At 35.0% G+C, this 24428-nt stretch overlaps 1 protein-coding gene across 22 annotated transcripts in view; it reads left to right on the top strand.

Annotated features, from left to right (window-relative positions):
- The window catches only part of LOC141456423 (uncharacterized), a 617068-nt gene that overhangs the window by 390037 nt on the left and 202603 nt on the right, over positions 1-24428 (top strand). For 13 of the 22 annotated variants that reach the window (XM_074132390.1, XM_074132393.1, XM_074132410.1 and 10 more), the window contains one exon: positions 22913-23005. The exons of 8 other annotated variants lie outside the window; for them this stretch is intronic. In XM_074132390.1, coding sequence (XP_073988491.1) covers positions 22941-23005 — 65 coding nt within the window. In that variant the 5' untranslated portion in view covers positions 22913-22940. Of the gene's footprint in view, positions 1-22891; positions 23006-24428 lie in introns of all 22 variants that reach the window. One more of the 22 variants, XM_074132389.1, reaches the window with a different exon arrangement.

Here is a 24428-nt window from a genome sequence, read left to right as displayed (position 1 = left end):
TACGACAAATACAACCAAAGATAAACACCTTTTTGGTTTATTGGCACTTTCTCTGTTTGTAAATGGAATCTTGGAAAGTTCAACTTTGGTTTCTACCATTTTACCAGAACAACTTCTTCTTGTTGGCGTAAGACTGGAAATAGTAACCCCCCAATGTCAGTAAGGGACAGACAGAACTAATTAATACTTGGAACTTACCTCCTGCCATCAACTTAGTAGCTCTCTCCAAGATAATCGCTACCAGTAAGGGCCATCTGTAAATCATTTGTCCTCCTGGCCTCTCACAGAATTGTTCCTGTACCCAAATCTAATCCATTTCTGAGGCCACCAATTTGTGTTAGTGAGAAGGATAACTTCTTGTCTCGTTTAACGATGCTTCTCCTTACCGGCGTTCCTTAATCCCTTTTTGGAACTAATAACTAATAAATCCTTAATAACTTCCTATCTTCAGGACAACACCTAAACTTTCTAGAATTAGACTGACAGAAGGTGACAACTATTATTTGTATAAATATTTATATATTTATAATAATTTTGAATTTAAAATTATTTAAAACACATGAATTTACAATACAGTAATTATAGACAGTTCAATCCATGCCGTACAATACTTATTTATATATTTCTTTTTTATTTTTCTTTAATATTGTAAATAAAGTATTATTATTATTATTATTAATTAAATGAAATTTAGACCATTGAAATTAATAAAACCACAACTGTCTTTGCTTTTTATGTCTCAAGTGATTAGAAGCAATACGTTCATACTAATTGATGGAACACCCACAGTCGAGTCTCTTACAGTACCATCCTTTCACTGAATTCCCTGTCTCCCAATGAAATAAGAAGGCATGCTCCACAATCAATGAAGAAGCATAGCTGGTTCTCCTATGATGAGGCTCCTGATTAGCTGCCGGTAGAGATAGTATGTCGACGTTGATAATAAATAACGATTACTCTTCAGCAAGTTTGGTTTCCACGTGTCTAACGAGTAAGTTTCCGAGTTGCCATTTACCTCAAGAAGACATCATCTTTAATCTTCATCATCTCTGCTACTTTCATTATGAACTGTACCTAAAACCTATTAGCTTAAAATAGCTGGACTTGTTTTACAAATTATTATTATTTTTAGTACAAGTCGCGTCATTATCTGAAGTTATTAGCACTCGGAGCTTTTTTCTCAGACCTTGTTCTCTCGTTATAAGACATACTGTCCATCACTGGACGGTGAGCTGTAAGAAGCTCCTAGGAAGTGAAAATCTTAAGGCCAGTAAGCTGGTTTCAAATCCAGGAATCCAATAAGTAAAGTGAGAACTATGGGAATGTTCTAGCTTTGTACGTAACTTTCAAAGCAATAATTAGTGTGATATATTTTACTAAAGCTTTTAAAATAAGCTGAAGAAAATTTATAATAATAACAATGATTTAGATGAATGTGAAAGTTATGAATTTTATGATAAAGTTATGCATATCTTGTTTATTAAAGAACATAACTTTATTTCTTAAAAAGGTATAATTAATGCATTAAACATCTGTCTGATATGATTGATGTAAATTAATGATTCATTGACAGATAGTGGAAGGCTATAATTGTGGATCTGCGAGCTAAGTGAGTGCCAGGAAGGAGTTGGGAGTAAGACTGAGTAGATCCACTGACAGCACCAAGTCTTTGGAGTTGAGCGCTTAGTGCATCCCGCTTGTCAGATCTACTAAGGGGGACTTAGTAATCCTTCCTCTGTTTTCCATCATTACCAGGGTAACCCTTTGGAAATTGGGCATCTGCTTTTGTTCTTTCATTAGCCTTATCAGCCCTTGTTTTGTTATTCCTTTTAAAGTACGTTATTCTAATTGTACTTAACCACCGCTAATGTTATTCCCTTGGTAATAAACTTCATTTTTAATGGTGGGGATTTTAAGAACTCTTAGGTACTCTCTTATCTACAGTATCCAGGACCAACACTGGGCGTCCCCTAATTCTGGCCGGGTGGTTATTACCGCTACTTTTTTTCCTCCAGCATTTTCATGGTCTTGCTTATTCTTCTCATTGTATAAGATCCCCCTGAAATTGCTGTTCATTATTTTTAGTGACTGATTCATAGTTTCAATAGTATGAAAAACTAATTGCCATTTCAGTCGTGATACATTTATTCTGCCGGACCTAGGGACTAGGTCATCTTCAGGGCTAGTTTACAAAGTAATATTTTACATTACAGGATTGGTGTGTCTTCTGTCACCTAACCTAACACACCAGACCGATCACACTCAGTCCAAGAACAGACAAGATAGAAGCCACACCAACCCTGTAATGTAAAATATTAAACTTTGTAAACTAGCCCTGAAGATGACCAAGTCCCTAGGTCCGGCAGAATAAATGTATCACTACTGAAATGGCAATTATTTTTTCATCCAGTACCCGCCGAAACTTTACATCAGTTTTTGGGATCCAACCTAATCCTGGTTGTAAAAAATAAAAAGTTATTTCAGCAAAAACAGCAAAAATTAGCTAAACCGTTTGGGTTTATCTGTAGTGATAGTTTTATGTAGTGTAGTGGCTTTTGTCAAGTATTTAAACTCATTATTATTATTAAATCTTTAGCTTACAACCAAAATTTTTTTGTTTACAGTGATTTAATTATGGTCAAGTTCCAGATATTTCAAGTAGAGAAGCTAATATTTGTTTAGGAATAAAGGTTACTTCATTATATTAAGTTACAAGACGACAACAAAGGATATTGATTTATTTTTATTTCCTGAACTAAGTTGGTTTTATTATTTAATGAGATCTTATTCGCATACTGCACTTTTTTTTTGCTAAGTTCTACTTATTTCTGCCTACACATTCCACTTTTAAGTATTATATCTAAATTAAGTGGCAAAAATTAATTGTCTACAGAATATACATTTTTTTTTTTGAAAGAAAAAGATCAGGTTTTTCGATTTAGGCGCTGGAATTACGTTAAAAAGAAAAGCGGATTACGTGTGCAGCAAAATGAAAAACAGTTCGTTTCATTCGTTGACCCTCACTCACTCTTAATTTGTATTTATCCGCTTTTGTAGAAAAAGCTTTTTGTAATTTCGAGCGTTCTTATTATCTGGCCATTATTTTGTATTCACTTTCCGTACGGCTTTTTAAAAGCTAAAAATCGTTTAAAAATAATTTAAGCTCTCCTTTTTTTCGAACGTATGTAATTTATAATTGCTGTTTACTATCAATTTATCAAAGGAGCCCATCCTGCCATCCCAATTCAGGAGCTCAAACTCTATCCTCTCTATAATCTATCCTGATAATCCACTGCAACCTTTAAAACGACATCGTTCCAATTCCCGAGACTGTCAGCACTGGCTGATTTCTATCAGTCCTTACGAATGCGTTATGCATCTGCTAGGCCCAGCAGTTTATGTAATTGTTTATTTTCTATCCTACTTATCCTGATAGAATGAAAATCTCAAAGCAATATTTGTACTTTAAGGCTGCGTGATTGTGTCGAACTGAAGCATTCCTTGCTTAAGACTTCCAAACTTGGTCCCACTGATATTAGACTTGTGGCGTATATATTCCTCTACTTTGAGCCAAGAGCGAAGAATGCTCTGCTGAATCTGTTTTTCATGTTGTTTATGCTAATAGGGAGTTAATATTAAGACACCAAAACTGTACCAGTTTTAAGTGTGAATTTCCCGACTTGATGCCATTTAAATTTTATTTTTATTGTAGACTATAGACTGTTGTAGAGATTGGAGTACTAGTTAGGACCATTGCTGCTTCACACTTCAGTAGTATTTATACGCAGATGGAAATTTCAATTGAAGTCATTCATATACATAAGAGACATGAAGGTGAAATTCAACCAGCCGAACGTTTCATTCATATTCCAGCAACTGTCAACCATGTCTTGAACAAACCTCCCTCATTTAACTCAATATTACTTTACTCTACCTTCCCTCATGGTTATGATTTGCTCTTTGTTCTGGGCAAGCTGATTTTGACTTCATGTCTTCTCCATTTCAGCTTTCTAATAAACCCCCGTCATACATTTTAGGAATAATTTATCTTGGGATCTTTTCATCAGTAAAATCTATTCAAATTGTGCTCTCTCTTTGTGTTTGATAATATTTAGATGCTTGTATCATGAGATTCATGATAGGGAATATTAAAAGTATGCTTGCGTTTAAATATCCATTTCGAAATTATGAATATAGCATATTAAATCTCTATACAATTTGTAATAGCATCATTGAATCACGTATCATGGCTTTATTTCTGTAATAATTTTATAATGGCCCATATTGACCACATATTGCGCATAGATAATGCTTCTTGAACCGATTAAATCTCTCACTACCAACACGATAATAATGAACATCGATAATTTGTATAATTATTAAAACAATGGAAATCCGAATTGAACATATTCTTACTTCAAAGATTACTGTTGCTTGCTTCTTTTAGCATTAAACAATCAAGCATTATATATTTTTTAAATTATTCATTTTCATCTATTCTTGGCCAGACTCCATGGTACAGTTTGAGGTTCTGTAAATGAATGAAGTATCCATGATCTGTCGGTGTCAATTCAGGTTGCTCAGATGAACTCTGTTCTAATTAAGGTAGCTCACGTTTATTAACAATATTTACGCATTTCTAAGGGCAAGTAGATGGCCGCTACGACCGGAAGTTTGCCAAGTATTCGGACTTATTGCGGTAAATAGTAATGCTCCATCTTCCGCTGCTCTTTGTTGTTAGAGCGGTCATCCTCCGCATTTCCTGCACAGCCTAGTCGGAGGGTTGTTAATAAGGTTTCCGTTTTCGGTCAAACGGAAGTGATACTTCACTGAAAGAATTGTTTTTGTATTTCCTTAAAAATGGGTGCGACGATTTTCTTTTTACACTTCCTGTACCCGTAATTATTATTAACAATAATAGTCTGTACAGAAACAAAGATTTTCACACTTAATGTTTTGTAAAAGGTGTTTTGGTTGAAAGGAAAAGTCTGTTGTGGCTGTTGTGATGAAAACCACCTTTTTTTGGTCAGGTGGTCAAGAGTGGTTGTGGTTTAATTTTCTGCTCACACAACACTATAGTCCCAGTTACACGTGCACAAAGCATACGTGGACCGTAAGCGCTGGAAAGTTGCCTCTATCTATTGTACCCCAAGGAGGTCGAGGCAATCATCGTTGGTGGACAACCACCAACCAACCGTTCAGCACTTCACTCTGCCACAAAGTTCTCTATATATTTTAGAGACTCCTCCAGGTAGCACGTCCGACTTTTTCGGTTTATTAGTTCCCAGTCGTTTCCCTCTTCTTCCTCTTAAGTCATCCTCTTCTCTATCTTTATCTAATATCTTATTTTATTTCGAATTTCTTCTTACTTCTCGTTTATGATTAATTTTCTTCTGTCGGAACAAATATTTGCTCACCATCTTTGTTCAATTCGATTTTTTTTTTTTGCAAAATTTTAGCTTACCTACAGCGTAATTTTCTGCTTCAACTTATTTTCTGCAAAAAGTCAGTTAAACTTACATATTGCCTTATTCAGGTATTGAATGGATGGTTACAAGACGGGTTATTTATTTATTTAAAACATTATTGTGTAATTCATCGCAATGATAAAATTAACACACAAATGTTGCACTTGACGAACTAAAAACCTACTGGTCTGTCTTTCTTCCTAATTAAAGATTTGCATTAATGAATGTGATAGTCTCTAGACCACTTACGCTTCAGGCAAAGCCTAGGGTTTTCTGGAAGAATAATGATGATACAAGAGGATCGGTATGGGTGGGAAGATTGCTATGGAATGTTTCATATCTAGATATAACCGAATATTATGGTCATTATGGATGATAAGATTGGAGTCATAAAATGGAGCGTCGATGATTTGTGGAGGATTTTGGATTGGGAAGATTGGACGCGATGGGAAATGGAAGGCCTGATTAAACCCCCATAGTTCAGCTCCGTAAGTCCTGATGAGTGGAATAATTACCGGGTAAATTAGTCTTGTTTTATAGTGTTAGTTTAGAGGTTTTTCCTTGTAAACTTTATGGGAGTTTGTAGCGTCTATTCATGCCTTGTCTTTTAAAACTGGTGAGGAGATCTCACGGTAGTCGATGGTTTCTAAGTTAAGTATGATCCCAGATATCGTTAATAAAGTTGGGTTCTAATTTGATACCAAAAATAGCTCATCACGACTCTTGGAAAGTGGACACTGAAATTTATGATTTTATTAGCTACAATTTGTTTAAGCAAACGCACAATACGGCTGTTTGATAGGTTTTATCATCTCTGATAAAAACTCTCTTATATTTAAGTCAGTTTGCTCACTTATATTTAAACTAGTCATTCAAACTAGTTACTTTCGAGATGGAGTCTCTCCGGACCTACATTCCCGTAGTAGTGATAGCTGCGGATAAGCTGAACAGGTTCGTCAGCAGTCTAAGATGATATTTTCACATAATAATTGAAAAAAAAACGAAGAATGTGTCTCACGGTAATCTCTCAGTCTCCACTGAATCTTCTCCTTACTGGACCATTGTGGGAAAGGTTGTATTTATTAAAGAGTTTTTGGGGACATTGTTGTTGTTAGCCCATCGACATGTGCAGACTTAGAAGAGATGTTGATTTTGCCAAATTTACGATATGGAATCATTTTCTACTTTGCAATAAAGGAAAAACTTGTAAATAAACCTCTCAAGATGGTTATTATATCGAAACCAGGCACTCAGCTTTCAGGAAGTAAAGTTTTGACCATTCTTCCCCCAGTTTTATACCTAATTCTGTTATCCTGGTTGTTTTTACTGTCTGTGTTGGGAGGAGTGTTTTGAGTGTAAAGGAGGGGATTAGAAGAGAACAGTTCTTGGTAATGTACAGTTTCCTTGTTCACTTCTTATCTTGACTTCCTTTTTTTGTTGTGCTTCTAATCCGAGTTTTTCTTTATCCACCACAATAAGTATTGTTTAATAGCATGTGCTGTTTACATTGTTACTATGGTATTCACTGTTTGGCCATTTCTCCAACGGTTACAAGGCTATTCTCTGTAACAAAAACATTAGCTTTGCTCTCTTTCTCCAGTCTAGAGTATTTCATTACTATACCTCTCAACTAAGTGAGAGCTAGTTGTAAGTGTGGTCGCTCTGTTTCACACATCTCATGAAGGAGAATTGTTTAACCTTTAGAGATCCGTAGAAAGGGCTAAAGGCCCCTTTGAGTAGGTGTTAATTACATTTCAACACATCTCTTAAGATAACTATTTCCCTGTACTTCCCTCTGTTAACCTGCTTAACCCCATTCCATTTAACGTTCTAGAAGAGAAAAAAACCACTCCTTAAGTACCATTTTTTAGCATTCAACTTTAAATTAACTTTACATTTTTTTATCATTGTAGTGTCTCTATACTACAGTTATGGAAAGTAATTACACTTAATAAAAACAAGGCGTTACTTCTTTCAAATGCTGAATCGAACTGCCTAAATCTTATTTATTTAACATTATTATAAACAGAAAATAATAATTATCATATGTATAAAATAGAAGAAAATATGTAGTCCCATATGGGAGTTGAATTCTTTAGAGTGCTGCCGCCACACCAGGCTGAACATGTAGAAACGTGGCTGGAGCAGTTTGACAATGCTATGAACCTCGGAGCGGTGCAGGACGATCAGAAGAAAATATATAGTCCCATATGGGAGTTGAATTCTTTAGAGTGCTGCCGCTACAATCATTATTTAGAATTTCCCTCAAAAATTGAGTATTCCTCCCACCAATGGCTGCATCGACATCGAAAAGGCTAACCAACAGAAATAATCCTGATTGCCAAAATAAGAGTCACTGTTCACTTTTCTGGCACCTTTCTAGTCTGTCCAGCGGGTGCCCGATTGCAAATCTCTGATTAATTTTTTTCATGCCATCTTACCAGTTTTATCCACCCCGTTTCCTATTGGGTCCTGACGGTTGCCATCTTTACCCAAATCTTATCAAATTACTGTTTTCTATGCGTAGTGTGTCACCACTGGGTGATAACTCCTTCACCTTCAATATCTTCCATATCTTTTTCTTGTTGCTGGTACCTCGAGCGGAGCAGCGGTCGTAAATTTCAAATAAATGAATAAATGTGGACCATAAATGAATTTTTGTAAGACAAAAATAAAATGACTAAACCAATGGTTAATTTGGATAACCAAGTTTGGAGAAAATTTGTAGGAACCATTTCTGGTTAATGTAGAAAAAATTAAAAATATCCAATCAGAAAAAAACAGGATATTATTTAATTTATTCAGAAATAATAAAGTTTTGAATCTGTTCGATCGTGCGGAAGTACCTGTTTTGAATTTTAAGCACTTATTTTTGCATTTTAATTTATTATATTTCCGTTGTTAATCAGAATTTAATAGTTGCAAGAGACAGTACTGGGTCCTATTTTGAATTTATATCTTCTCAACATAATTAATTTTAAAATATTTTTACACTCATCTCTCAACGCTCAAAACTCTCACTACAGAACAAACGAGGACTCTATACAGCTCTTCTCACACCAATATGGACTTACGGACTCGAACTTTACGGAATAGCTAAAATATCCAACATTAATAGACTGCAAACACTCCAATCCAAAATACTCCGCCGCATAGTAGACGCTCCATTCTACGATAGCAATCACACAATACATACAGATCTCCAAATCATTTTTAAAATAAGAATACTTATTTTAGAAAGGTTTTTTTTACATCTTGATGTACGAGGGTCGTTTGAAAAGTCCGTGCAAAAATAAAAACTACTTAATTTTTTGGGGTAAACCTTTTTTATTTTTCAACATAGTCTCCATTTAGGCTTATACACTTCGTCCAACGCTGCTCTAGTTTGTTGATCCCTTCCGAATAATAGGATTTGCCCAAGTCTGAAAAATAGCCATTCGTTTCTGCAATCACCTCCTCGTTTGAATAAAATCTTTTTCCCGCCAGCTATTTCTTCATATTGGGGAACAAATAGTAGTCCGAGGGAGCCAAGTCTGGAGAATAGGAGGGATGTGAAACGAGTTGGAACCCTATTTCCATTAATTTTGCGACCACAACTGCTGAGGTGTGAGCTGGTGCGTTGTCGTGATGGAAAAGGACTTTTTTGTGGGCCAATCGTGGGCGTTTTTCTTGCAGCTCGGTTTTCAAACGGTCCAATAACGATGAATAATATGCACCTGTAATAGTTTTACCTTTTTCCAGATAGTCGATGAGGATTATTCCTTGCGAATCCCAAAAGTCGCCATAATCTTTCCGGCCGAAGGAACGGTCTTCGCCTTTTTTGGCGCAGATTCCCCCTTGGTAACCTATTGTTTAGATTGTTCTTTGGTCTCAGGAGTGTAGTGATGTATCCATGTTTCATCCACAGTGACGAAACGACGCTTAAAGTCCTGCGGATTCTTCTGGAACAGCTGCAAACCGTCCTTGCAACACTTCACACAATTTCGTTTTTGGTCAAGCGTGAGCAATCGCGGCACCCATCTTGCGGATAGCTTTGTCATGTCCAAGTGTTGATGCAAAATATTATGTACCCGTTCATTCGAGATGCCCACAGCACTAGCAATCTCACGCACCTTCACTCTTCTGTCATCCATCATCATATCATGGATTTTATCAATGATTTCTGGAGTAGTAACCTCAACAGGGCGTCCAGAACGTTCAGCGTCACTTGTGCCCATATGGCCACTCCGAAAATTTTCAAACCACTTATAAACTGTTCTAATCGAAGGTGCAGAGTTACCATAATGTTTATCAAGCTTCTCTTTAGTCTCCTGAGGTGTTTTGCCTTTCATAAAGTAGTGTTTAATCAACACACGAAATTCTTTTTCGTCCATTTTTTGAAAATTACTCGACTTCCTCGATTCAAACGAATGCCAAACACAAAGAAATAGACCGATCCTGCTGAAACTTGGTGTGTGTTCTTCCAAGAGATGCTACTAACTAAACATAACCTCGATACGCGCCAGTAGTGCTATCTCTCTGACTTTGCACGGACTTTTCAAACGACCCTCGTATGCTCCAATCGTGTTTTTCTTTATCACAATGGACATAAACTTTATTCGAGTTTAAAATGTTACTCTATAGGACGGTCCTTCCGCAATAATAGACCTTGAACTCCTCGACCCTTCTACTTACCCAAAACATGAATAGACAATTCAACTAAAAACTTCATTCCCTCTCGACTGGAAACCGTATACACCATAAAGTAAAAGCCATCCTATCCAGGAACAAATTTCCTGTTACTCTCTGCGCTGTGAATTTATCTTAGAGTTGCTCCCCCAAAACAAAACCAAACTATAGCTCCAGAGGGGGTTAGGCTCAGTTCCCCTTGCCCTTTTAGTCCATTTATAACCTTCTGTCAGCTTGCTTAGAGCACTAATTCTCATCGGGCCCTTCTACGAGGGCATAACATATAAGTAAAACCACGAACTTAAAGCCTAAAGTGTCTACTTGTGCGCTTTCTCTATTCCCTACTCTTCCTTAGCGCATTATTTATCCACGGTTTAGGGGGCGGCCCCCATACGCACCCCTTTATTCCACAATTTACTTATTTTATTGGCATTTCTCTATCTAAATTACTATCCCCGTTCATCGTTTCTGCATCTTTCTTCCAACAAACGCTTTGATTTTTTTATTATTATAAAGCGATCCAGAGCTAAGGAGTTAAAACACTTTTTTACAGTTAAATAAATAGAAGGAACATAAATTTGACTTCTTTTTTTGTGTGCCGAAAGTTTTAGAAGTTTATCGGACTTGATTTTTATTTAATGATCTTAGTTCTGATTAATTTGGGAACTATAGCTCTTCTTTTTTTCTTTACAAAAAGTAACAGATTGCCGCTGGTCTTAATGATGCTTTTTTATTTACATTTAATAGCTTTTTTGTTCTCTCGGAGCGCAATAAACATTAAACATTTAAAAGGCTTCTATTTAGAAAAGTTTGCCTCATTTATTTGCAAAATAAAAAGAAGTATTGTCAAAGTAATAAATTTCTACTACTGTGATCAAAAGAAGGTTTTACTTCCGTGCTAGTTTGTTCTTTTAATAATCTATTTGTTCCACTTTTCTGCGAATTCTTAATCAGAGTATACTGAGAACTTGCAGACAAATTTGACGATGAAACTAATCAATCACAAACTGCCGCCACATTTCTTCCAGCTTCTCCGAGGACGACCGTTCTTCCTATTTCCTGTTTGCGCTTAGCCATTTTTTGGTTACCAGGATGGCTATACTTCATTCTTCTTGTAGTGACAGAGCGAGGACGGTGTTTTTCCGCGCTTCAAGCCCCTTTCTGTTCTCTTTAGGTACATGCTAGAGCTACAAGAGACCCATAGCTTCTACTCCGAAATTCCAATTTCAGTAGTTGGTTGCTGCTAATTATCGTACCACGCTTCAACCATAGAATTCTGCTCTGTTCATTATGGTCTGTTCTCTTAGTTCTTGTACGAAAGCCGATTTAGTTATAGATTTCCTTTACCGCCAAGTCTCAACATTGGGTATTCTGCGATAATTCCTCCATTTCTCATTGCGCATCCTCTACATAATTAAGAATGGGCATCTTGTCCACTGCAAAATGTAGTTCATCGGAATTTTATCCACGACATTCGCCCCCAGCCTGTATCTTGTTTTTCTCCTTTGTTCTAATTATTATTATATTATTATTATTATTATACTTTATTTGCTTAAAAAATACAATTTTTGTAGCATGAGTTCAGCTGACTTTTAAATGGATCTAATAACAAAATAAACAAAACGAAAAAGAATTATACTTATAAACAAATACAAAGAATAAGAAAGACCTTCAGTATCAAACTCATAACATCAACCTTCTGATATTTGCTTCATTAACTGTTTCTATAGCGTAATTCCATTCTAATATACATATATATACAAACACACATACATACACATATACAAACATACATGTACTAGCATTAATGACTACTCCGCAACCATGGCACAATATTATTTCTTATAGTTAAACATTTTTTTAAATAAGTACATAGGTATTTAATTTTATATAAAGTAGTGCAGTTTAATATAAGGTCCAATTTGTCCAGCTCGGTATGCTCATTTGTGAAACAAAATTTATTTAAATATTTTGACCTATAAATTGCAAAAAATTTACATTCCAATAAAAGATGTATAATCGTATCAGAAAAATTATCCGAACAGAGAACACAATCACTTTCTGGCTTAAATTCATATTTTATGTTATTTACTATTATTCTTGGGAATTTATGATTTACTAAGCGTACTTGTGCTATAATCTTTATAAACTCAAATGGAATATTTAATCTAATATATGACTCTCTATTATCAAATGTAGTAACGAACCTGATGAAACTGTTATATTTAGTATTATAAATTTTGTTAATATCGATACTGACTAAATGGCATTTATAAGCATTAACTAAATTATTTTTATTTTTGTTCACCTCTATGTAGTTATTGCTTTCCCATAAGTGCACAGCTCCTATTTTTTCCAGACTACACCTGAGATAACTACACCAGTTGAAGGGCATTTGTTGACAATTATGAATACTGTACAATCTATTGTAACACATTCTAGGAAACCTTTGTTCTAATGGCTTTACTAAGTAGAAGCTGAAAAGCTGTGGTGTTGAAGAAGTCCTGAAGTTCTTTACTACTTAACTACTTTTAAGAGCTGACATTTCCACTTAACCCAAAATTCAGCATCACTTTATATTTTTTGAAATTTACATCAAAGAAAAGGAATTGAATTTTCACAAAAGTTTTCAACTTATCCGTGACGCTTCTATTAGATGTAGCCTTTCATCCAAAATTATTGGTGCTCTAGCTACCAACATCATAACTGATTCGTTCTTCATCAAATTATCATACGCTTGGTCTCTAAAAATCTAGGCACTTGTGTTCATGAATTAATGGAATCGGGATTGTTTACTTTTACATCTATCCAGCAGATCATGTATTGAAACGGAAACTACCTCATTGTATCATGGGAGTCTACGCAACCATGATGGATTATGTCACCAGTAATGAAGATAACTTTTACAAATGTAAATTCGTTGGTAAGATTGTTGAAACTCTTACCATTATATGTAGTGGACAGAGGTAAAGTGTAGGGAAAATGGACTGGCGATAAGAAGAAGGTTTTTCTTTGCAATCACAATTTTCTTTCAAGAAATACATTACAATGGTAAAGGACTACAATCACCGAATTCCTTATTGAAATGGAAATCTAACTGGGGAAATTCTACTGATTACAATTGTCTGTTCTAAATTCCTTTCTGAATGCATTTAGTTATTTGATTTGGAATAGTTTGGCTGAAAGTTGAGAATACATACACTTGCCAGGGACTTTGCAAGTTCACAAGATCAAGTTGGACAGCTTGTTTCGCTTGGGTAATTTTAGTAATGCAACAAATCTTTGCAGCTTACTTCTGTTGCCAGTCTAAGAAGAGTTATTGCGGTTGTGCTGTTTTGTCTTCTTCTTCTTTTAATTTCTCTTACTTCTAGCGACGGAAAAAAAAGAGTTAAGTAATTCGAAAAAAATCTTATAAATTCACTGATTAAAGCGGGATAGAGATTATAGAGAAATTAGATTTAAAGATAACAGAAATGATGGTTACAGTTGTGGTCTTCTTGAGGTAGTTTAGAATCTTAACCGTGATACTCGCGAAAGCAAAACTTGAAATCAGTTTCAAGAAATTGGCAAATCAGCGAAAGCAAGAATTGGCTAACTATTTCAGTGAAGTTATTCTTCAGTTTTTCTTGATTTATTTCAAAATAATTTCAACAATTTTCTTTAAACGTTTCCAGGTAAATTAATTTTTCATAAGTTCTGAGGAAAGTGCAATTTTAGGCCCTCCTCTAAAGTGCCATTTCAACATAATGTACAATTTTACTAATTACATGAGGAATTTACTACTAATTTCAAATTTTACGTAGTTCTTTACTATGAATTTTTGTAAACTTTCCTCGAAGCCAAGAAGAAATTGATATCTGTGATGCATTATTCTGTTTTTATGGTTAAGTTTGAGCTGAGCTCGAAATTACCTGCCCTTACCTAAGAAAAGATGTCTTTGTCTCGAAAGGGGACACCATGTGGAGGTAGAAATAAGATTTTGCTCTCTTCCTTGATGGAATGCTTAAGAAGAGTCTTAAATGACTACGCGAAATGGTGAGCTAAAGTTTGTTTAAGATGAAGTAAAAAAGTAGAGTAATGCCGATTTTTTCAGGCAGGCTTTACGTCAAACTACCAAATTAGGTGTCGTGGACGGAGGCGACTAGCTAACATAGTGTACGAGTACTATAAATTCCTCATATTAACCATTAAATAAAATCCAAAGCCTAGAACGGGGGAATCGAACCCACTAATCCAACAATACATCTTTAGCATTGCGGGTCTCGCCTCTAACCGCTCGGCTACTGTGGCGCCTCCTCAGTGGTTAGATGAAGTAGCTGTAATCACGAAGTGTATCTTCGTGTGGTTATGCTGGATAAGCCATGTTTATTCTGGCCAGGTTATGGCCCAAGAAGTCCTACTATGGATTAATTTCGCTCCTTTTGTTCTTCATTTATTTCGTTTCTTCTTTCTTATATAGGCAAAGCCCTTTATTAGAGGATGACTGTTTGGAAATGGTCGTTAAACTTTTCGCATGTAGTCTTAGTTCATTTTTTTTCGCCTCTTCTACAAGACTTATCTGTTCATAATCTAATTTCGTAAGAAGAGACCAAAAGAACAAGATAAAATAAAGCTGGTTAGGTTTGGATAAGATTAAATGAATTTGAAAGAAAAAAAAATAGAATAATCTGCGCTAAAGCTCTCTCCATGAACCCACCGATAGCATTTTATTCCTCTTTTCCTTCTTCCAGTGTTACATTTCCCAACAGAAAGTTTTAACTTTGTTAATGGCTTTAAAGCAAAGGGATAGAATTGGCCTCGGTGTGTATGTGTGTGTTTGTAAGTTCAGTGTTGGTGAAAAGCGGCTAGTGGGTTTACAGTGTTCAGTTTTCCGCTTGCTTTTCTATTCATAATGGCAAGCCAAGTAAACCAGAGCTAAAGGGCCCAGTGAAGGTTGGCCCGGTGGGCACGTCGCTGACAGCTGGGGTCTAATTAAAGTGCCAAGGGTGGCCTCATCCCTTTAGTACATGTCCTTTACGTCGACCTGGTAAAGGTTAAACTTCACAATTCAAATTATTTTCATAGAATTTATACCATTCAACATTGAAATTAATTTGGTAAATAAATATTAACAGAATAACTTAATTAAATATTTGATTCTTGACAGATTTCCCAGATTTTCCATCCTATTTACAGCAAACACCCTCAGAGAATATTAGTTTAAGGCCTTTTTTTTTTTTGAGAAAATTTACTTTCTGGGAAAGTAGAAACTTGAACAGGCATAAATCGCAGGAACCCAAAGTTCTGTGGTACTTCTTTTTTATGGAATGTCCAAAACAGAGTCCTTCACAAGATTTCGATTTAGTTCCTTTTCGGGTCTCATGTGAACTGTTGCTAGGAGGTGTAGTATTGCAAATCATGAAGGCCGTAAAAGTAAATCCATCTTGTTAGTCAAGGCTTCTATGCATATCCCTGCCTAGGGGAATGTAAAAGAGTAGTTAATGAGAGAATAGAAAGTACAGTTCACAGAAAACTTGTCTATTGTTTCTACTGGGTATGGGGTATGTAAGAACACATATCAATTTCGCCGCTTGTTCATAATACAAGAGTTAAATAGTCTATCTCCGAACAGTCGCCATGCTTCCTAGTGTATTGTTGCTACTTCATTAGTTTATAGTATTGGCATCTGGCAACCTTTAGACGGATTTGTTGTTTTAAAGCTCCGGTATCTCCCATGAGATGAGGAACAATGGGCATTTTGGATTGCCTGCGTTCCTTCCCCTTTTTGGTGGAACCGCCCTTCTAGTACAATCTATCTACAATCTCCGGACAGTAAAAGAGGCTCCTTGGAATAAATTATCTAAAGGATGGCAGAACTCGAACTCAGGATCTCTCCGCGATGAAGTCCAGAGCACTAATCTTTAACCACTTTGTTGCAAACGTGATTAGATTCGCAGAGTGGGATAATAATCGCTGAATTCTGTTCGTCTTAGGCTGGAAACATAGTGGAGCGGCGGGCAAAGCGGCGATGATAGCGAAGAGCAAAGCGGCAAAAACAAAAACTAGAAATAGATAGAGTTGCTCTATCTTCGCTTTGCTCGCCACTATGCGCGGTCCCATATGTTAACTTGTGTTTGATTTCGCCGCTTCGCTCTTCGCTATCATCGCCGCTTTGCTCGCCCCTCCACTATGTTTCCAGCCTTAGGCAATGATGATAGATAAAAGCCCTTAGGCGGTTAGGGATACAATAAAGATGCAAGCCATGATGGATCAAATCAGCGTCCCTCTGCATGATGATATTATTCATTTAGTTTTAATTAATGGAAGCAAAAAATTTACGGAATTGATCATATACTGAATCTGCTACAGGTCATTGAGCTTATAGACCTGTTTTAAGCAAGATAATTCGTTTGAGATTCGATTCTAGATAGCTGAGTGGTTAAAGGCAAGGCCCGCAAAGCTTAGATGTATTGTTGGTTTAGTGGGTTCGATTCCCTAGTCTAGGCTTTGGATTTTATTTAATAGTTAATATGAGAACTTTGTAGTAAAGTATGTTTGACAGTCGCCTCCGTCCACGGCACCTAATTTGGTAGTTGGACGTAAAGCCCGCCTGAAAAAATTGGTATTACTTTACTTCTATAAATGTATTTATTAATAAATAATATTGTGTATTTATTGATTTAATTTCCAAATTTCATTAACTTAATTTGGAAATTAAAGATTCATGAATTCTTCATTTATTATCGCAGAAGATTGAAAACGGAAATTAAACAAAAAAAAATCGGAGCTATAAAAAAAAGAAACTGTTTTAGTACGATGAGGGGGAATAACGGAAAGGTGGGGTTAGAGGGGAAGTGTGTTGATCACAACATGACGTGATAAAACCCAGTTGAATGTTAATGTTCACGCAATGTTTATTCGACATTGAATATTACTCCATCTTTATCCAAAGGCTCTAGTTAGAGCCTTTTTTTCTTCCTTACCAAAGCGAGCCTTTTCATGAATGTTAAATCAAATCATTAAAAAAGAAACGGAAGTTCTCTGTACGATTCTGATATTTTTCGACTTATTTTCATTTAACTTGTACTTAGTAGATACAAAGTAGCAAGAGGAAGTATTGGGCTGTTTTCGAATGGTTTAAATTAAGGTTTTACCGGAAATGTTCATATTGAACATCACTGAATCCAAAAATATGGTTTTTTATTTTAAATCTGCGTCGAACTCGAATCATATTGATCTGTACACTTATTAGCTGGTCAATATTGTTGCGATGAAAGATAGATTCAGATCAAATTAATATTAAAACGGTAGAATTAAAATAAAACGGTCAAAAGGAGGAAAAATCAACTTTTTATGTTGAATAAAATAATCGAATTGTCAAAAAATCGCGATTCAAACAAAATCATATCGAACTTTTTATTAATTGAAAGCCATTTTTTTTTACAAATATTATTTAAATTTGAAATTAATAAAAAAGTGTGTCATTCAACAAGAATAAACTGACAACTTGTCAAATAATTTCCGGGACATAATTTCCTTGGATCTCTCTTAAAATATTTACTTCCCTTTTTATCTAAGTTGGTCACTTCCGGTAGCCATAACTCTCCTTTTACGCTTCCTTTTTCCTTGGATTTTTTTTAGTCTTCATCTTTTCTCTTTCTTGCCTCTCTTTAAGCAGCTTACTTTTTTCTTTTATTTTCTTTTGTTTTTTTTTTGAAATGTCAAGTGTCATCGCAATATTTCATTCGATGGTTTACGAGAAGAGAGTAAATGACATTTTGTGGAATAGAAAAGTTGCTTTAGCAATATTTAATCTGAATTTTAAGAATGGCCGAGTGTTTCCGTCTTGTAGTTTGTCAGATTACTTCCATTAGTTGGATGTAAGTATAAGAATATTTTAGCGAACTAGTCCATTAATTCAGTGTTACAGTAATCGCCTATTATTTATTTCAGCCAAGGCTTAATGTCCAACTACTGAAGTATATACTCGTACTTTGCTATTATTAACATTTTTTTCCTGTAAAATTAAAAGTAGCTACACTTGTGGATTCGAACTGGGGATCTCCCATTTACAAATCCACGCTTGTAACCACTAGACCAACGCTCACTTTACTTTAAACCAGATCGTGGCGTTGGCTCAGGTTAAACTTAGCCATGACTATGAATAGTGGTGTGATGCTGAAAGAGGTGGCTGTAGATTGTTGTAGTAATTCCAGTTTGGGTGGAGTTTTGCAATTAGGAGGTGTATGCAAAAAAGGGGTGGAAACGGGTAAGATGGAAGGGGAAGTATACACGTTCATAGCTTGGAAATGAATTGATCTCAGTCGCTTCTGGATCAAAGCAGTGAGCAATCACGTCCAATGGAAAGTAGTTTCTGAGCAGCATTATCTCTTCGTATTAGGGCTGAGAAGACTCGTAAAGTGTCCACTAATTAGGTAATAAACAGGATGTAATTAAACCAGAAGTGGCGATGAAAAGGAAATTTCTTCAAAAAGATTTACATTTGGGAATTAGGCGCCACGGTAGTAGCCAAGCGGTTAGAGGCGAGACCTGTAAAGCTAATATATATTGTGGTACTGGGTTCGATAGCCGGTCTTAGGCCTTGGATTTTATTTGATGGTTAATAAAAGAAATTTATAGTAAAATATGTTTGCTAGTCGCCTCTGTCCACGACACCTAATTTGGTAGTTCGAGTAAAGCCTGCCTGAAAAAATAGGCAATTACTTTACTTACTTTTTGAGAAAGAAGATTTACTATAAATACCACAAATGAGACCTTAGAGGGAAGTTTAATCCACCACTACCATAAAACTGCTGTAATAAGCATTTCCCTAGCAAATAAGGTATGCTAGATGTGAATTATAGATGAGCATACGAAGTTCAGGAGTTCGAAACCACTCCCAAATGAAAAATCAATTTGACTAAGTGGCACTTTTGGTTTAATAATTGGAATCCAAAAGTTTATATCAGATCCTACTGTGGAATCGATTCAAAATATCAAATTGGAACTTCTCGCGATATTGATTTACTCAGGCGCCACGGTAGCCGAGCGGTTAGAGGCGAGACCTGTAAAGCGGTACTGGGTACCATACCCGGTCTTAGGCCTTGGATTTTATTTGATGGTTATTATGAGAAATTTACAGTAAAAATCAGAAATTTATGTTTGCTAGACGCCTCCGTCCACGACACCTAATTGGTAGTTGGACGTAAAGCCCTCCCTCCCAAAAATAGGCAATTACTTTCTTTTACTTTTACATTTATGAATAACTTTTAAAGAAAATCGTTCAGAAAACAGCTCAGTTATTAAAGTACTGGACTTCCACACGAAGATCCCGGGTTCGAATCCAGCTATCGATTCGTTTTTACCAATATATTCTCCATAAATAGTGCCCTACACCTCAAACCCTCTTAGCTTTGCATTAAGTGAAGTATATTCCAAAACAGTTTTAATTTCCTAAATGCAGAAACAATTTGCTTAATTCCTTTAAGAAATAGTAGCTCTATTGTTTGATTTGACCCCAATTTCCACCATTTTCTTTGTGCTTTAAGAAGAGCTGAATAAAAAGAAGAAGAAGAAGAAAAGGTACTTCTGTTATTAGAACGTCATTTTAATGTTCGTGAATATCGTGTGGTAACTTGGTAACGCTGTTATTGCTAACTCCAACATTATTGAAGTGTCGTGATAATCCTTCTTTGCCTTTACGTACTTATTACAGGAAAAGGAAGCGAGAAAAGGAGCATTGGTTGAAGAGGTGGAGTCGACTTGAAAGGTGCCTTTCAGGTTCTAAGAGAAGGTTCAATCGCATTGCCTTGTTAAGTGGTACTCCTGGGTTCTCTAGCTCATTGTTCCATAATGAGCCTTGGCGTGACCCAAAGAGCTAGTAGCTCTTCAATTTCTAGGCAGGCTAATACCTAGTTCGCCTCTTCCTTGACATATCACCCTGTACTTTACCCTTCTGTCGGTCACGTTGAGTTCAAGAAAAAATAAAAATGAAAATTCTTATTTATTGTTCTATTCATCCAACTTAACTTTCTATCCAACTATTTATCTTATTTTATTATTTCCTTTATTCTTGGTCACCTCTCATTTAATCTGTTCTTTATTCTTTCTTTATTGAATCGTACATCCTTTTTACTAATTTATTTTTTTCTGATGCCAGTTCGTTAACAAAATTTATGGAGACATTCTGTTCATTCAAATTTAATGATTCATTCCGGAAAAGTAAGCTACAAAACACAGTTGATGCATAAAATATGTTTCCCCTAAATATCCTTTTTAAACCATGTCTTTTAAAAGTCGATTACGCCTTTGTTTAGCAACGTTCTCTCCGCTAAAGTAAGCACCTCGAATATCGAATTATAAGACGTATAATAATTATATCTCCTTAACAAAAACTTGACAGTTTAAAAAGTTAGGTACAAGCGTTGATTAAAGAACTTAAGGTATACAAATCAGTAAGTACCCAACATTTCACTAATACTGACATCATTTAAGTTAATTTTAGTGTATTAATTCTTTTTAATTCATTATTATTTTTAAGAATCTATTAGATGTCACAGACCCTAATGATGCTGGCCATTTTTCATCTATCATCATCATAAATAGTAATAAAAAGGCACTTTATTTTAACTCTATTCCAATTTTATTCTTCTGATTTATCTTTATGATGCCCTGTATTCTGAGTAATCACATACATTAAAATAGAAGAAGATAAACATTAGGCCTAAGATTTTCGATAAATTGAGTGAGCATGATATCAAGCTGGAAAATTACATCCAAAAAACACTTTTCTTTGTTTTCAAACAACCTCCATAATTTACTTTTCTTTATTGTAAAAACGTCATAAAACTGTGTAGTTGCATGGTTCAATGTTTCATTGCATTTTTAACAAGAATAATAATTGTTGGAAAGTTTTTAAATGCATTATTGGATTAATAATTGGATTTAAAGCATGGAGCATGATCGCATGAAATTATAGCCGAGTACACATTTAAGTCTAATCAAATATTTGAACCTATTTTACAATCTATTTACAAATTGTAATTTTTAGAATACAAAAAAGTTGTACAATAGTTTTATTTACTCCGTAAAATTAGCACAATTCGAACTATCAGTTACAGTAGCAAATTCATCCATATGTTTCGAGAATAGTTAGCTTCAAACAATAACATTCCTGTTGAATTAGACAAAACTTAGCTACAAATTTAACAACTTAATGCTTTTTATGTAAAACTTTAAGTTTTACTTTTTTTGGGATCTTTTTCTTCAAGAATTACTTAAATAAGCAGAGATTGTAAAATAGGGGCATTTATTAATAAATTAATAATAAATTCAAATTTATTATAATATTGATATAATTTAAACTATAAAGGAGTTTGATCTAAACTGTGTTAGAAGTTTCAGTTAAGATATGCAGTTTTCAGTTTAGGTCAGATTTAAGTAACTAAATTTAAATATTAAATGAAGTTGAGAGAATGTGGCGATATTCTTCCCTTAATTTATATTTAAAATGAAGCGGAACTCTGTTAAAATCGAAGTTTTGGAAATTATAAACTCATCTCCGAACTTATACATCCCATTCTAAGCAAAGGCTAGATTCATGGCTAAGGAATCAGTTATCATCTTTAGAGCCCCAAATTTTGAGTTAATGAGAAAAATAAAAGAAATCTGGCATGATCATTTCCTCTCATTGCTTTTTAGCAAAAACTTCTTGTCTTTAATTTAAAAAATACAATTTCTACTTTAAAAAAATTGTTTATTTCGGAATATTAAAGGTGATTTATTCTATAAAATAATAAGTTACTGTTAAGGAGGAAGCATAACGTCACAGCTTCTTCAGAACCCCATTAAAATTAGGACTTCCTGTATAATATAATTTTCTAACTAAAGCCGGAGGCCAAATAGTCGCAAGTTTTAATGAAATTATTAGCCGAATGTCTTGATAATTACAGGAAGGGAGGAAAAAATAGCGGAAACATTTTTTCTTCATCCTGCGAACTTGGAAATTAGATTAGATGTTTCGCAGACATAAATACATGCACACAGTGGTACTGGAAATGACGACAAATTTGAGGAATACATAACTTCCGGTGTAAATAAAGTTTTCGGAAAAAATATTTTTTAAATAATACTTCCTGCGCTGTCAGCCATGTTCAAAGAGGAATTTGTAACCTGTTCTCTTAATGACAGATTTCACCAGGGAAAACTATAAATCCGAAAGCTGCCCTCTGGCGGACACTTTTCTTACTAAAAGTATTCGAGAAAAATTAAACTTCCCGAGTCCCCAATGTTTAAACAAAATAATTAAGTAAGCATTGCCAAAATAAATAAGAAAGAGTCCCACCATCGGGTTGTCACCCAAAACGATTTTTACCCGCCAGTTACAGGACCATTCTCTCGGCCATTTTTTTTTTTTGCAGCTACTATCTACTACACTGTCTTTTTTCTGCTGGAAGAAAAATGTATGATGTCATAAAGTGGGAGTGTCCAGGATTTTTTTTGTTTGTTTTAATTTCCAAAAACCCTTCCTGGTTCCAAAAACCCTTCCTGGTTCATAGTTCTGTCCACAGTCTGTGGGGCTTAGAATACCCTACTGCATCACTTAACTGCAAACTTCTTTAGTTTTATTAACATTCTAGGTAACGACAGTTTTTTTTTAACAATAAATAGTTAATATTTTCATTAAATACAATTGCGAGACTAAAATGTAGCAAAAATAAAAAATAAATAATTAACAAAATTGTGGTGTGATTTGTGGTGGCATGGGTTGATTACAGCTAACCATATTTGTACAATAGGATGATTTCCTGGTGATCTGCTAAGGTTATGGAGGCTGCTGAGCACACATCTACCCATCCAGATATTCCCTGGGTAGCACCTACACTTCCCAGGTAATTTGCATATTTATTAAATGCTTTTATGTAAAGCACTTACTTCCTTTTAATTGCCTTCTTCACATATTTAGTCTCCTTTATTAAACATATATATTCTTCTTCTTTTTTTTTTTTTTGTAATATAATTAAATTTTGTTTTGAATAATAAAAACCTTATTGTAATTAAACGTGTATTGTTCTATTAATCTAAGAGTATGCGATTCGATAATGTATGATTGATTATTGTTAGTTTATCCGTTGGTGGTTGAAAAATTAATCCAACATTTAGGTAGAAGCAACTCTAAATTGAAAATTTTTGTTTTCAATCTAATAATGATCGAAAAATAAACAGTCAGGAGTTCTTGATTGAATTAGAGACAATTGCGATTAGTTTTCTAGAATGTGTTTCTAGCAGGTCAAAAGTTTGGAGGGTAGAAGATACAGGAGAAAGCAAACGGTACATTGCGAAACAATTCACTACAATGAAACTATTCAATAATATCGTGGCCGTGGCAGAAGTGGTGGAATGGTCCATTGAGAGGAAATAGTGCATTGGAAAAGGAGATATTTACTGAAGGACAGGGTAGCTGGATCGAGGTGGTGAGCTTTTAGGGCGGCTAGTTTGAACAGCTGATTTTAGGGGACAATAATGGATTCATGCAATTGTGCGTAACTGATTACGCAAACGCAATAGGGGAGTAAATTCCTGGAGCTTTAAACTTGTTTTTGGAAGAGAGTATTTAATCACATTTCAGTGGAGTTTTCGTCTGTGTATTTCATGAATCTGAACCTGAATATTTGTTCTGTACCCAAACGTTCGTTCGGGAATTCCTATAGATTATTAAGGGAAACATTGAGATCCAGACTAATCTATTATGAAATACAAAGCCTATTATAGCCTCATGCTTATCTGCTTACTCCAATCAGCATTCTATGGTAATAAACTCTAGATTACTCTATTGTTTGCATAAAAAATTCGCATGTCTTTTTTGTGGAGGATCACGCACTAAATAGAGAATTCAGTCGATAGATAGGTAATTTAATTACAGTTATTTACAAATTCAATATTTAAAACCATGCCGAAAAGGGTTAGGAATATTGTTATTTTATTGTAAAGTAAGAAAACTAAAATTGGGCAGTTCAATACAATTCTACCATTTTCTAACTTGATTTGCATATGGCTACTGATTTGCTAACCTTTCATTGTTCTCTAATTCATTAACAACTTCGTGGTAAGCAGTATTAGAGAAAAATGATGAGGTGCCTGAAAATATATAGTCTATACGCAGTGATTTATTTAAATTTAGATTTCTAGGAGTAAAAATTGACCAAATAGGCAAAACGCTCTAACTATAGTTGGATACACCTTCAAGAGCAAGGACCAGTTTAAATACCTAGGTACAATTATCACTGCAAAGAATGAAGTGTCTCAGGAGATGGC

Source organism: Rhodnius prolixus, unplaced genomic scaffold, assembly GCF_049639745.1.
Source record: "Rhodnius prolixus isolate KJV_2025 unplaced genomic scaffold, Rpr scaffold_4, whole genome shotgun sequence".
Lineage (NCBI taxonomy): Eukaryota > Metazoa > Arthropoda > Insecta > Hemiptera > Reduviidae > Rhodnius > Rhodnius prolixus.
The sequence above is the reverse complement of the archived record's forward strand: the minus strand, read 5'-3'. Positions and strand labels throughout refer to the sequence as shown.